The sequence below is a fragment of the Cebidichthys violaceus genome, unplaced genomic scaffold (genome assembly GCF_023349555.1).
Source record: "Cebidichthys violaceus isolate CVI_PGR_0920_01 unplaced genomic scaffold, fCebVio1.0.p SCAF_9, whole genome shotgun sequence".
NCBI classification, from domain to species: Eukaryota; Metazoa; Chordata; class Actinopteri; order Perciformes; family Stichaeidae; genus Cebidichthys; species Cebidichthys violaceus.
The window spans coordinates 15422849-15437529 of NW_027176975.1; the positions used below are offsets into that span (position 1 = coordinate 15422849).

Here is a 14681-nt window from a genome sequence, read left to right on the forward strand (position 1 = left end):
TCTAGTGACCAGGCAGATAAAGGTTTGTTTTTATTTGCTTAGGTTTTATATATGTAAAAAAACTATCTACATTGTGGCCTTTTGTTTCTGCTGATGGAAGCGTTGAAGATTTAGAATTAAAAAAATGCAACAAGGGGACACACCTTGTTGCCCAGCCTACTGCTCTTTTTAGAATTGGAAGTCTAAAAATATGCTTGACTTCTGATTTCAGAATCTGAAGTCCATTGCATAATACCTTTAACCATATTTACTGTGTAATTTTCTTTTTTTCCTGCTTTATTTGAATGCATCCGCTGCAGCGTCTATATTTGCCTTATCAGTAGTGTGGCTAAGTTTCTTATGATATCGCATGAACGCCCGCTCATCAAAATATTGCTCTACAGCGCTCCTAGTGGTCACACATTGTACAAATATAATTTAAATTGTCACTGCAGTACATCCTTTTGGCCAGCAGGTGTCAGCGTTGAGCTGAGTGATCAGCCGAGGGCTGGTCGTTTCTAATACGTAACCAGCTACGAGCCGCCCGTTGTCTGCCCATGTTGTACTCCGGGTGGAGTTTGGCTACAGTCCGCAAGACAAAGACAACCTATTGACCAGTGAAGCCTTACTGTACCGGCGCGGGACGTAACGGGACTAACGGTTAGTTAATTATTGAGTCAATTAAACTAGTTACATGCGTGTGGACTGTTGGTTTAGGAAAGTAACCGGTGAGATACTCAGAACACGTTACTCGAAACAAGCTTGTAACAAAACGGTTGGCTCAGCACTTCGTGGAAACGTAACACCCGGACGGTGCTCTCGAGGGCTGAGCGCTAGCTAGCTGGACGAAGTGGAGCACGCCAGGCGGACTCAAAGTAGCATACCTGTTAGCTCGTTAGCTCTGGAGGCCACAAGCTAACTTTAGACGCAAAACCGTCCGCGTGGGTACAGGAAGTCTTGAGTCTCGAGACCCACTAGTAGCTGCGGTTGTGCTCGTATGCTAATTGTCTTTGTTGGGTAAAGGGGGCTGCTAAATTATCCTAGAAAGCGTTGGCCGTTAACCGTTGGTAGTAATGAGCCTGAGCTAACCCAGTGTGGGTTCACTCTCGTTAGCATCATCACAGTAGATGAGGACGGAGGGCCTCTAACGTTATCTCTGCACTGATGCTGGTAACAGTAACGTTTTCTTATAAAGTTATCTGGCCCTTCACTGAAAAGGGATACATTACAATTATCACCATTTCCCCCGAGATTAGTGGTATCCATAGCTTTGCAGAAAAGCCAGAAGCTAGCACTAACTTTCCATACGTTCAGAGGATAGTGACACATGGGCATACTTTTCTGACTTGAACTAGTAACTCACACTACTCTGGTCCTGGAGGACACATTGTTGTGAGATGCATCACTCTGATCGTTTTGTTTTGTACATCTTCGCAGGTCTGTGGATCCCCCGGAGCTTCACCACGAGAGGACCACCTGCTGTGCCCAGTTGTTTCATTGTTTACATTTCTGTCACCAGCGGGAAGTTTTTGCTCAAATAGCAAAAGGACATCTGCCAAAAAAAAAGAAGAACCTAACTTTATTGACTTCACATTCCTTTTACTGGAATTGAATTCAACTTGAGTTTCAAGAAGTGATTGATGGTGAAGATGATGAAATTAATTTATATTGCCCAAGAGGGCAACGTCCAGATGCTCACTTCTACTTGTATTGATTCTCTGTTCAATGCAAGGAACTCCATCCCATAGTCATCTTGATGAAGGCCTTTTTCTGACAAAAGATCAGGGCCACTTGGGGGCCAGGAGGTGAAGTGCTGTAGCTCCTCTGCCATCTGATTTTAACAGTCTGATAGAAACTTCAAGATGGAGCTCTTCTTCAACCCTTTCGACAACTTGGTGTGTATCCTGCTGGGCATCTCCTTCACCGTGTGGTTCACCCTGCTGTTGGTCTTCATTATTGTGCCGGCCATCTTCGGGGTGTCCTTTGGCATCCGACGTCTCTACATGAAAACCTTATTAAAGCTCTTTGAGGTAAGCGCTTGCTGCACAATATCTTACTACTTTCGTACAATTTTAACTTTAGTTTGAGGTGATTGATGTGTGATGAAGGTGCGTGCACTGTATACACACAATGAAGAAGTATGTCTCCACGTCCGCTTCTATTCTTGCACAGTTATTATAGTTATGTCTCCTGCTCCTTTCTAACACCCTGTTGTTCAACAAACCATAGACAGTGACAGTTGTCATCTCTGTTCTTCAACGACAGCCTGTATTTGCTTTTGCTGTAAATTTTTTCCGCCCTTTTCAATTAGCAGTTACCTGTATACAATATAACTTTTTAAGGCTGTAGTTGGTTGAGTAGTTGAGTGTATTCACAGGCAGATACAGATTAGCGTCACAGCCACAGGGCCATTCTTCCCTTGTTATGTAAGTGGGGAAAACAGTGGTACAGACCTCGTTTGTAACTGTTGTCTGTGACGTGGGGAAAACAGCCTGGAGTATTACTGATGTGTTGTTTTTTGCTTTCTAGAAATGAGTTTGAATCACCAGTGATGGCAGCAATACATCAGCTTCACTGTGAAATGAGGCCCAGTTTTAAGATGTCAGTATTTACCATTCGACTCCAGGCGCAGTTATCCAGTTTCCCTTCTTGTGCTTTCTCTCGTGCGTCTTCACAAGTAAAGTTGTCAACGCTTTCCAGCCTGATCTCTGAGAGCACATCTTGTGCCAGAAATACATGGACCAGTGGGAGATATGAGCCGTTGTTAGCTCATGATTGCTGTAACTACCAAGAGATATAAAGAAAAGGTCAAAGGACAGATGCAGTGAATGTGCGAACCTGAAGCAATGTTTTCTGGTTTGTACTTTTTCAATATATGCGCCATTGCTTGCAAAGGTCTCCTTTGCAGGCTTGTTGAATACAAAAAAAAGTGATTAGGTGTGTACAACCAAGATCTTTTGCAATTAGTTGCTCAATGTTAGTTTGTGTTGCTGTGAGCCCATCAGTGTGACAAAGTACTTCTGCTCTCTTAAGCTTAAGTTATTCGTGGTGTAATCCTACACCTGTAATGTATGATACAAGATTAAAAACGCCCTCTTTCACATGCAGCTCTCCACATGCGATCCCGATGGACTGGCTTTATTTTGTTCCAGTTCTAGCAGCAGCTCTCTGTGCTCCTCCACCTCTCCAGCCAAAGAGTCTTGTCAACTGCAGCTGCTTGTTAAAAACGTTGATTTAGTATGACGACTTGTCACGGCACGATTTAAAGGTAGCCCAGCTGCAAAAGGAATGCTTGATATGCTAGTAATGTGTGGGCGTATTTGATTTAAGTAATCAAGTCCAGGCGATATCCATCAAATGCAGATACCACTGTTGTAGGCTGAATATCATTAGTCTTCAAATAGTCTGCTTTTCAGACTGTTAGTAAAATATCTATATATTTAAATTGGCTGTCAAAGTGTTTCTCTGAAACAGTCGCACACAAAATGGGTTTCAATTTGCCCAAAGTCGTAAAACTTGTGTGTCTACACCAAATGCAAAGTAGAAATATGAATATAATCTAATTTAGAGATGGCGTCTGCAAGCAATATCACTGTGTCACTCAAATTTTCTTTTTGCAAGTGCCCCAGGCCAATTCCAGTGTTTTCATCTTGCATGCCTGACGATCATTATTGCCTTTGAGAATACTTACAATCATGCTTTCAACTTTGTTCAACTATACCCTAATATTGTTTGGTTCTCTTAATTCTCTGAAGTCATCATGTGCTGTGTGGTGTGAACTATAGTCTGAGACTGTTGGCCAAGAGAAAAGCATCCAACGCCTCCCAGGCCATAATTTAACCCTGAGCTCTGCTGCTTGTCTTACAGCTAGAACACTGTGTCCTTTTCCTGCCTCCTCATTTAGGGAGGCACCAATCCGACCTTTTCGGTCCTGATAGTAACGGATAGCTGAGCTTTGGGTATCGGCAGATACGGAGTACCAATCAAATACCAGTTATTCATTAATAAACTGTATGCCTCACTGTGTGAAGTGACTGGGATCATTCTTTTATGTGCAAGGCAACATCAGGCTTGATTTAAACATTTCTTTCCCAACTTAATAAAACTAAATTGTGAACTGGTTCTCAATTGACTTATCTGGTTAAATGAAGGTAAAATAATAAATACAAAAAAATGCAACAAATAAATACAAAGATATGAATGTACTAAATTATTTATTATAATGGTAAAACATACACCAGAAAGTTGGTAGAAAATCATCAAAATTAGCTGTTACCTTTAATTTTACTTTTTAATGCAGCAACAAATTGGTCAAAACTTAAACAGGAGCAAACATTCTAGTATCTAGTATATAAACATAGAACTGATTTGAATAGATAAGCCTTATTGTCACAGCTACTTGAGTCAGTATGGGACCGATATCGGTGCATCCCTACTCTCAGTGGACACCGGTTTGCTTTTGTCTATGTATTGAACAGTGAGAAGTGGGCTTTATAACGTTGTCTTAATAGAACACGGCTGTGGTCGCAGATAAGACTTATTATTGACCCAGGTCAGGATGAGGTCAACTTCTGCGAATTCAGAATGTGGTTTCTTCGACTTGGTGGAAGTTTTACACTGTGATGGTTTACAACATTAACAACTACAGGCAGATAAACATTAGATAAGCTGAGCAGGAAACAGCTGGGACTCTGATCATAAAGAAGAACTTGCTGGAAGTTTCTTGAGTGTTCAGTTTTAAAAAAGATGGATATTACAACAGTTTGCTTGTAGTGGCAGCTGGTTGTTACAGGATCCACAATAAACAACAGTTTGATGTGTGAGCACTTCCTTTTGTTGATCATCTTGAGCATGCTGAATTTCCGTGTGTTTTGGGACACTTGTATTTTTACACGCACTTTTGTCTTTTATAGTGGGCCACACTAAGGATAGAGAGAGGAGCAAAAGAAAACAATCACCACTTGTACAAACCCTACTCAAATGGTAAGATGTGCTGTCTGTGTGCGTGTTCAAGCGCTTTATTTGTTTTAGAGACGAGTATTGCTGACGTCCTTTCTCTCTGAACCATTCCAGCCATCATTGCCAAGGAGCCCACCTCCTTGGAGCAGGAGATCAAGGAGATCCGGCGGAGCGGCAGCAACAGAGACCTGAACTCAGCCCCCGAGTTTGAAATGTCCGACATCTTCTATTTCGCTCGGCGAGGAGTGGCGAGCATCATGGACGACGAGGTGACCAAGCGGTTCTCTGCTGAGGAGTTGGAGTCCTGGAACCTGCTGACCCGCAGCAACAACAACTTTCACTACATCAGCCTGAGGCTGACCGTCCTCTGGGGGCTGGGCCTGCTGATCCGCTACGGCTTGCTGCTGCCTCTCAGGTATTAGCAGAACCTCCAACATAGAGGTGCTTTTAGATTATATTAGGTAAAATACTGTTTAGTTTATCCACCAAATGCTACAACATTGTTACACCGAGTGTATCTTTGTATGCATCAAATACAAATCAACCCAGTGAGGTGTTTGAGGAGTCACGGTTGAATAAGAATTATGCCAACTGTGCATGGTGGGTAATTTAAGAAGCCTGGTAGTTTGAGGGATAACCACCAAAAACACAAAGCCAGACCGGCCAAAGAGCAATTACCTGTGTATGGTCACGGGGGTTGAATGCAATCCCAGCATGCATTGGACAGGAAGTAGGGTACAGGGCAGGGCTAACACGTACACATTCACAGCCAATTTAGTGGGCAACCCACCTGTACAAAGTAAATAGATTTTGGGCAGCCTGTATTAGGTTTCTGGCTGCTACAGAACACACAAGGACCATTAAGTCTTGGCACATGCAGTGAGTTGAAGAGGGAGATCCTCATTCGGGCTCAGTGTAGACAGTCACAGGGACTCTACTAAGCCTGGCTGGCTCACTTCCAATTGCCAGTGGGGAGACGAATCAGGCCACCATTGCACAGACAGACATCATTCTAGTGTCCCATTCAGTTAATGGATTCTCTCGTTCTTGTCTAGTTGAATGTATTGACCTGGCTCACTCACAAGCATGAAACCTTCACCTCCCTCGTGTTTGTCCAATTTAATCATCACCTTCTCCAACCCGGATGATTGGTTCATCCAGATTAAGTCAGCTTGTTGGCCAGTTTAATCATCTCCTAATATGCCCTTCTGGAGTCTCAGTGACACGGGGGGAGAGTGTGAACATTTTAATTGATAACCACACTCCTTTATATGTTGAGTGGTTAGAAGGAAGAGGATCGCGTTCTCTCTTTTTAAATGCCAGTAAAATACTAATTAGTTTTAAATTTGTTCAACCAAAAAGTGGAATCCCTCCGCTCAGTGTTTTACAGAAGTGATGCTGCTTGTTGAAAGATTCCCTGTTGCAGAGTTAGGTGTAACCAGCCTGTTTGTGTTTCAGGGTAACTCTTGCCTTCACTGGTGTCGGCCTCCTTGTGTTCCTCACCTGTGTTATTGGGCTGCTGCCAAATGGAAGGTAAGACTGTTTTTAATTCATCCAAATTATTTAGATTTGGTGTCTTGACACACAAAGTACATCATGCTTTCTTTCGTATGCTCCTTCCTGCAGGTTAAAAAACTTTCTCAGTCAGAAAGTCCATTTGATGTGCTACAGAATCTGTGTCAGAGCTCTCACTGCCATTATAACCTACCATGACAGGTAAGACACCTACGCCCTTCTTCCACAGCTCAACAAGTTATGTGACTAGGAACTTTAATTGGACATGAACTTATTCCAAATCCTTTTGTTTGACTCCCCATATACCTGTAGTATTTGAACACTGTAGTAGTGGACTTCCTAGCAAAAAGTCTACTGTCCTTATCAGAAAAGGACAGGATGTGTACAAGGGAAGATGAAGCAGATGTGGGAGTTGCTTTGATAGGCTCTGAAATACTGTATGCAAACACATGAGACAGGTAATCTAATCAGGTCAGATCATAACCTGTCAACAGACATAATGGAAGCAATAAAATGAGTCATAGAAGCTAGACTGGTTTCCTTAAACCACACTGACATTTGGGACACAAAGACATGTCTATTTTTAATTTCATTGAGGCTTATATTATACATAACATGGAGGTTCTTTGCAATGTTCCTGCAATACCTGGTTTGTACTCAGTCAATCTAATAAAGGATAGCTGCTGCTGGTTCATTGCTTTCTTGTTTTTTGTTGTTGGTTCTTTTAACACTGTTGCTTCAGTTTTCTCCTGCAGTTTCTCAACCTTTTGGTCAATTTTTGTTTTTTTTCTGCCTTTGCATACTGTGCCTTGACAACCTCTCAAATTATTATTGTTGTTTTCCTTTTACTTAATAACTTATCACATGTAGCCACACCTCTGGCACTTAGTTAATGCTCTGCAAAAGCCTTAAAAGTCGGTTAGTGTTTATTGTTATTGACATCACAAACAAAATCCTGTTTTTATTGGGACAGAGCTCTGCACTGATGCTCACATGTTCACTGTTGTGGAAGTAAATACATTTGGCAAACAAAAAAATAGCATGCATAAAATGACAAGTAGTGTCAATGGTATAATAGGATCTTGAAATTTGATGTTCTAAAGATTTATGCTTTTGGCAAAACCTTTTTCAAGAAAATGTTTATGCAAGCAGACATTTGTAAGAGAAAGCATGTTGCAACTCGTAGCTTTCCAAATATCATGACATTTGAGCTGAAGTTAACCTACTACTTGCTTGAAAGTTGTCATACATTTGAATCCAGGGGGATATAATATAAAATCCCAAGCCACTCAAATGCTCATCTTGTTCACATCGTCCAATTCTTCTTCTTTCTCAAATATGATCCGCAGCAATGTGACAGGACAGGGGGCTTGTGATGTTACAGAATGACGGATGAGTTATCTCTGCAGAACAGAAACCAGAGCGTCTTAGCACTTTGCTAGTGAGCACCCAGAGTGTCCGTATGAACGGGAGGGAGCCTGAGGTTACACACAGACCGTCTACACATTCATACTCAGTGCAGCAGGCATATGAGCCTATAGGTGAAGCACAAAACCCTCGTCAGTAACGCTTTCTTATACACACAGCCAAGGCACACTTTTTTTATTTTTTTACAAAAAGGGGGAAGGGGCAGTTACAGATGAACATAGCAATGGCGTTTCCAGTGGTACATTATATCACAGTTTTGTTACAACAACCCATCTAACTTTGGTAAACACCTATGTGCAATGTAACACGAGTCCACCGTCATATAAAGGTGTGCACAGGTCGTACCATATATCATCTTCAACTATAATATGTAATTCCAATTCCTTGTCACTTGTCCTTGATGTTCCAGGTATTTTTTTGTCCGCCATAAGCTTTTTGTATATATGAGAGCTATGGTTTTTATTTGGAAAGTGTTTTTCTGCTATACTAATGAAGTAGTTTTCTATTTCATTTGGGTTCTTTGTGACCAACTCTTTCTTTATGTCTTGTGATGCAGTGTCTTAATTGAAGATACCTATACAAGTCATTTGATGGAAGCGTAAATTGTTCTTGAAGTTGGTTGTTCGCTCAAGTAATTGGTTGATTGTGCTGAGACCTCTGTCATCCTTTTTAAAAGTGTGTATTTATTTTCAGCAGTACTGATTCAGAAATGCCGCTACAGCCATCTTGTGCACCTGTGTTATGATCAAAGTGTTGTTGGCTGTGACATTTCATTTAAAAATGGCGGAGTTAGAATGTAAGAGGAACGGTAGATGAAATAGTAGATGGAGCTTGTATAGAGAGGAGGGGCACATGCAACAGGATGTGAAGGAGGAAGTTGTTGCATTATCTATTTGCCCATCAACTTTAGTCTATAGCAGCTGCTGTTGTTTTTGGGTAAATGCAGCACAGCGCAGGCTTGACTGAAAATTAAACTGTTTAAATTACATCTGAGATTGAGATCAAGGGACTTTGTTAGTGAGATAACTCGATGTTTGGTTATTTAATCAACGTGTACTACAGACAAGACACAGCATTAAAAAGAAGTCACTACTAGTTATAAATAAATGAGGTGAGATAAGGATCGGCATCATTTCTTGTGGCTTTCTGAATGTCTGCCTTCAAGGCCTGGTGTGTAACATGTATTCCTCTCTACTCTGGGGCTAAAAATACACAAGTGACAGAGAAAGTGTTGCTCTCTTTCTTTTTTTAAGATGGTAACTCTATCTTTGGAATACAGACTCGGTAGGTTCAGGTCCTGCATGCTCCGGGGGTCAAACCTTTTATATCCACAATGGCGTGTACACATATTTTAATGGAGAGTATAAAACAATTACATAGCTTTGTTCATAGTTATATTGTGCACTAGAAGTGTATTTTGACACTTGCTAACATTCATGATACATAGCCTAACAGTGTTTCCGTCTCAACTGTTACAGCGAGAACAAACCCAAGAACGGAGGCATCTGTGTCGCCAACCACACCTCACCTATTGATGTCATCATCCTGGCCAGCGATGGCTGCTATGCTATGGTAACTGTGCTGCTGCTCAGCAGGACCCTACAGACACATCCACACTGGTCACTTGTTCAGTGGCAGCTGAATGTCTGTTGAAACCACGTTTGTGTTTGTTGCTGTGTTGTCAGGTTGGCCAAATTCACGGTGGCTTGATTGGGGTCATTCAGAGATCCATGGTGAAGGCCTGCCCACACATTTGGTTTGAACGCTCAGAAGTCAAAGACAGACATCTAGTGGCCAAAAGGTAGCATTACAACTTTTGTTTGTATTTCATGTGTTGTTGTTGTTCAGTTTTTCTGCATTCAGTAAGAGTGGTCACAAAGTAACATTTTCATTTGAGTGTCACATCTGTTATTTTTTAATGTAACTTGTGTAACTAAAATCTAGTTTTTCTAGTTATAGTTTCTAGTGTTTCTGTGTCTTCAGAATCTGAAAGAGATTTGAAATTATAACCTACGTACACCTTGTGTTGCAGATTGAGTGACCATGTAGAAGATAAATCTAAACTGCCCATTCTCATTTTCCCAGAAGGTGAGTTTGTTCAATTATCTGTTACAGACTTCTAAATCACATCACACTATAGTCATCTACTTTTCTTAGAAAGGCCCAGAAGTCTTGTTTATTTCTCTATGAATATTCTAAATTCCCAGGTACCTGCATTAACAACACATCAGTTATGATGTTTAAGAAGGGCAGTTTTGAGATTGGTGCTACAGTCTACCCTGTGGCCATTAAGGTGAGTCTTTTTTTTTTTAATGTTATTTCTACCTGCTACATCTAATTTTAACCATCAACATTCTTTTTAACAGTTTGTTCAAAATAATACTTGTGTTGGTCCTTCATTCTACTGTTTGATCCTCACAGTATGACCCTCGATTTGGAGACGCCTTCTGGAATAGCAGCAAGTTTGGGATGGTGAACTACCTGTTGCGTATGATGAGCAGCTGGGCCATCGTCTGCAGTGTGTGGTACCTTCCCCCCATGTCTAGAGAGGTGAGGCTCCATGGTTAACTCCAGGCTGCCCTGTGATGGATGATCAATCAACATATTAACAGAGCTAATTGTTTTGTTATGACATCTTGTTTGCCTTTTGTTATATTTATTTCAATCTTTTCCAACAGGAGGGGGAGGATGCTGTACAGTTTGCTAATCGTGTAAAGGCCGCCATAGCCAGGCAAGGCGGACTGGTCGACCTCCTGTGGTGAGAGAACAACACATTCAGCTCAATGTTTTCTGTCACTTTCACATACAAACACAAGACTGACGAAGGATAATGAACACGCTTCAAGACACGGGTTACTATTAACCTATGCCAGCAATTAGTAATGAATGGACAGTTGCACAGGTGTAATCACTAATATTATTAACCACTGAATCCATTTAGGTGATCCAGTCAAGTGGCCCTAGTATCATGTTTTTATTCACTGCAATGGCTTATTGGGCCTCTTAATAGAGCTCAGCCATCGTTAATGACATTGTTTCCACCTGTGGGTTTCCTGCTAGAGTTTCAACTAGACGGTGTGAGCGAAGTTGTGCAATTTATCGTTCCTTTCCTTTGACACTTTTATATGAAAAGTTAATGCAACCACCAAGATGTGGTATTGCAGGCAACAAGTCACTGCTATAATCTGCTCTGGTATTAATCACAAATAATATAGAAACTTTTAAATATTTTAATTTAGTCCAATATTCAAATCTTTTGTTCCAATCACTGATAGTGAAAAATATTAGAAACAGATTACAATATAATAGAGCATTTTTACAGTTGACATTTTGACTTCACAGGCGTAGGAATCACAGGTGTATCTAATAAGATTAATTATGGCTGCATTATGGTTTCAGTGTTCTGGTTCCAAGGCAACTAAATCAATCAGCACCTCCGTTAGTGTTATTTGTTACACCTGTCCTGTGTATTTATTTGCAGTAGTTATGCAGTTTGCTGTTCGGTTTAACTCCATCAGAGCTACAGTGACCATTGAGATGAATTTAACATCTCTTCGACAAAGTAAACATAAAGTAGTAAACACTACAAAGTTAGTCAAATAATGTCAAATGGCATTGCAATGGATAGGTGTGTCTATTTCTTCGGGTCAGCTTAGAGTATACACTGCATATCAAGTCTGCTGCTGTGTCAAAAACAGCAAGTTTGTGATGGAGTGTATTTGATGGGCCTTTCATTGCTTGGGCAGAACCTAATAAGCAATAGAATATGGATTAATTGCATTATTGTCGACTTCATTACCACAACATAATTGTCGTCACTTATTTCCAACTCTTTTGTAGGGATGGAGGATTGAAGCGAGGAAAGGTAAAAGATACCTTTAAAGAAGAGCAGCAGAAGCTGTACAGTAAAATGCTGGTGGGCACCCAAGAGGACCGCAGTCGCTCCTGAAGGACCTATGTGGAGGTGGACTGGACCAGAGACCCACTTTGGGACCTCTGACTAAAGCAGTCAGTAGTGCTCCCTCTCTATAGGAGCTCTTGGACTGGAAAATGTCCCTCTCTGATGTCAACAGTACTCCATTTGGCTTCCTCGGTCACTGCCTCAGCCAGGCTTGTTCAGTTTGCGTCGTTGTTACGGGTCATTCTGAGTCTGCTTCCCTTTGTGGGAATAGCTCCACTGACGCCCTGCTTGCGTTAGAATGAAAGTAAGGTGCGCACAGAGAAGGAGCATTGTCTTCCTTGTAAGCAGTTTTTTGTGGGAAAACTTGTATTGTTATCTATCATTGAGTTACTGTCTTTGTTTGGTATTTTCAGCTTTTTCATTTTCATTTAACTGTCATGTTTGTATCACACAATGTTCAAGTTGCAGAGCTGATTATACATGGGACTTAGAAGAGCGTTATTGTAGATCAGAACTAGTTTGTTCTAAAGCTAAAACCTGTGACTGAGTTGGGGTTTTGCATGACTGGGTTGTGCCCATGATTTGGGGCACAAAGCCAGATTTTGTTATATTACAGATATTTTTATGGGCTTTTTCCAAGAGAAAAAAACTTGTATTTTAAGCTTTGTGTTTTACATTAAGACTTGTATCAAACTATGTGGTCACTGTAGGAGTTTCAGATGGGCTCTTCATATGTTTTATGTTTCTTCCAAGGAATGTGTGAACCCTCACATTATCAAATGGAAACGGTGCACCCACAGTTACTCGGATGGAGGTTTGTGTATTCCTCCATGTTAACGCTAATAATGAAGCATAACTGAAGTAAAAAGGGTTTGAAGTGCATTCAGTAAGAATGTATTCGGGATGCTTTTAGCATTACCCCTTTTAAAGCCCATTGCACACAGGTAGTGATGTTATGACCATCACGATGGGTCTCCTGACTAAAATATTATGACAATTAGCTGATACATACTCATACTAATACACTTCATAACAGCCATCGTGTTCTGCATTGGCTTCCTGCTCATGCAGTGACCATCTTGCCTAATTTATTTTTAAGCAAACTAAAAGCTGTTGTCTTTATCCCCTCCCCCTTACATCACCAGTGATCTTACTCCCACTTGGCATCCTTTTCAAGGAGAGTGCTTCTGTACAGTAGTCTGGACTCCCCATCCAGCTGGAGTTGAGGTTTCTCCCTCATCCCTCTAGTGTACTGTTATCAGGAAGAGTCATTTGGATTGTGTCAAATCTGTTCATCAAAATAAATGTTGAAGAAAGTGACTCGATCTTTGACTTAAGGTTTTTTTAGTACTTTTCTCACTGTTGATCATGATTGTTTTCCTCTGATACAGACACAAACATACAGCAGCATATGAAAGCAGAAGTCCCATAACATGGCTGCAGGTGAATGTGCACAATATTTTAGATACACTTGAGTAGCTTAAGAGTATTTGAAGGGATAGAAATTGTGTTAAATAATACACTTAATTGATAAAGCATTAAAGTCAAATTGCAACATGTCCCATTGCTAGTTACTTGTCACAATGTACTGCAAATTACACCAACTAATATGTGTTATGTAGTTTTTAACAGATTCCATTTTATCCTAAGTATCTCATTTAATAGTTAAAAATCCTTTTCTTTCCCTGGGAAACATTTTCCAAAATGAAAGTATTTCTCATTTGGATATTTTTAGAATTTATTGTTTTTTGGTCCAAACAGAACTGCCTTAATTAGTTGCTGCTTTTCTTTGCTATTTTTGGCAACCCAGGACTCTGGCGACATTTCCTGTCTGATTTATTGTCCAGTGGGCACCAAGCTGCCATAACACAGTCTGGCATGAGGATTGAAAGCTTTATTTGAAACCTTGTATATCTTGTATTTATTCCCTAGTGTACAATGTACTCAGGATCCAGTCTAAATAATATCTCTTTCTGTGGATGTATGCTGCTGATTCTTTTGCAGCGGCTTTATCCAAAAACCCCGGCCTCTCCTCCTGGCTGCAATAAACTGCCTTGGTCCTTTCAGAGAGGTTTCCACTTTAAACTCTCTTTGTTTCCGAACCGGTGATGGACATGGCAGCATTCTTTTGCAACTCTGTTGCAATAGTTTCAAATGGATTTGTTGACGTTGGAGAATAAAGCACACAGTGCTCAGGGGAGGAGTAAGAGGAAGTGGGGAGAAGAGCTCAAAAGATTGGCTGTTCAACCATGCCATGGTTGAACAGCTCACTAACAGCACTATGGAGAGCCAGTGTTTGGCCCCCAGCAAGCTTTGCTTTACCCCGGGCTGGAATGGCACAGATCCATCGACTCCAAATAAGACTTTTAAGGCTCTGTGCTCCACTGGGTAGAGAAAGCTACTGTAGCTGTGTTGTAAAATATTGTGGTTACTTTGCTGTTGTGATGACTGGAAGTTGTAGGAGGCAGGCTGTTCTAGAAAACATGACTAACCTGAAGGTTGTGCACATAAAAACAAAGCTAGTCCCACTGATGTAGCTGTACACAAGAGCCGGTCATTGGCTGTGCAGTTGCTGCAATGTATGTAAAGGCAATAGCAGTAATTATTAATGAGCACACACCTATAGGCAAAGGCACAAATACAGATGAGAGCCCTCTGGTTATGTAGTTTTGAGGTTTCCCAGAACAGAAAATGAATGACTTCCTGTTGAGATGACACAGAGTGAGAATGGTGAGTTGAGAGTCATTTCAGGTTATTTGAACGTGTTCTGGTAGTTAAACTATTCATTGTAGTATTTTGTATAATCTTACATATTATTATAACATTATTCAACGGGGGTTTAGGTTGCGGTAATAAAAACGGTCAAACTGAGTAGTTAATTTGCAATACAAGTCAGACA

The 14681-nt window shown here is 40.9% G+C and overlaps 1 protein-coding gene across 1 annotated transcript; it reads left to right on the plus strand.

The window, feature by feature from the left end:
* Positions 1-525: 525 nt before the first annotated feature.
* LOC137867039 (glycerol-3-phosphate acyltransferase 4-like) lies at positions 526-13102 on the plus strand. The gene is made up of 13 exons (XM_068703440.1): positions 526-639; positions 1417-2009; positions 4893-4962; positions 5053-5353; positions 6397-6471; positions 6565-6654; positions 9360-9453; positions 9567-9682; positions 9914-9969; positions 10089-10174; positions 10303-10431; positions 10560-10639; positions 11722-13102. The coding sequence occupies exons 2-13, from the start codon at positions 1842-1844 to the stop codon at positions 11828-11830; spliced, it is 1374 nt and encodes a 457-aa protein (XP_068559541.1). The 5' UTR covers positions 526-639; positions 1417-1841; the 3' UTR covers positions 11831-13102.
* The last annotated feature ends 1579 nt before the right edge of the window (positions 13103-14681 follow it).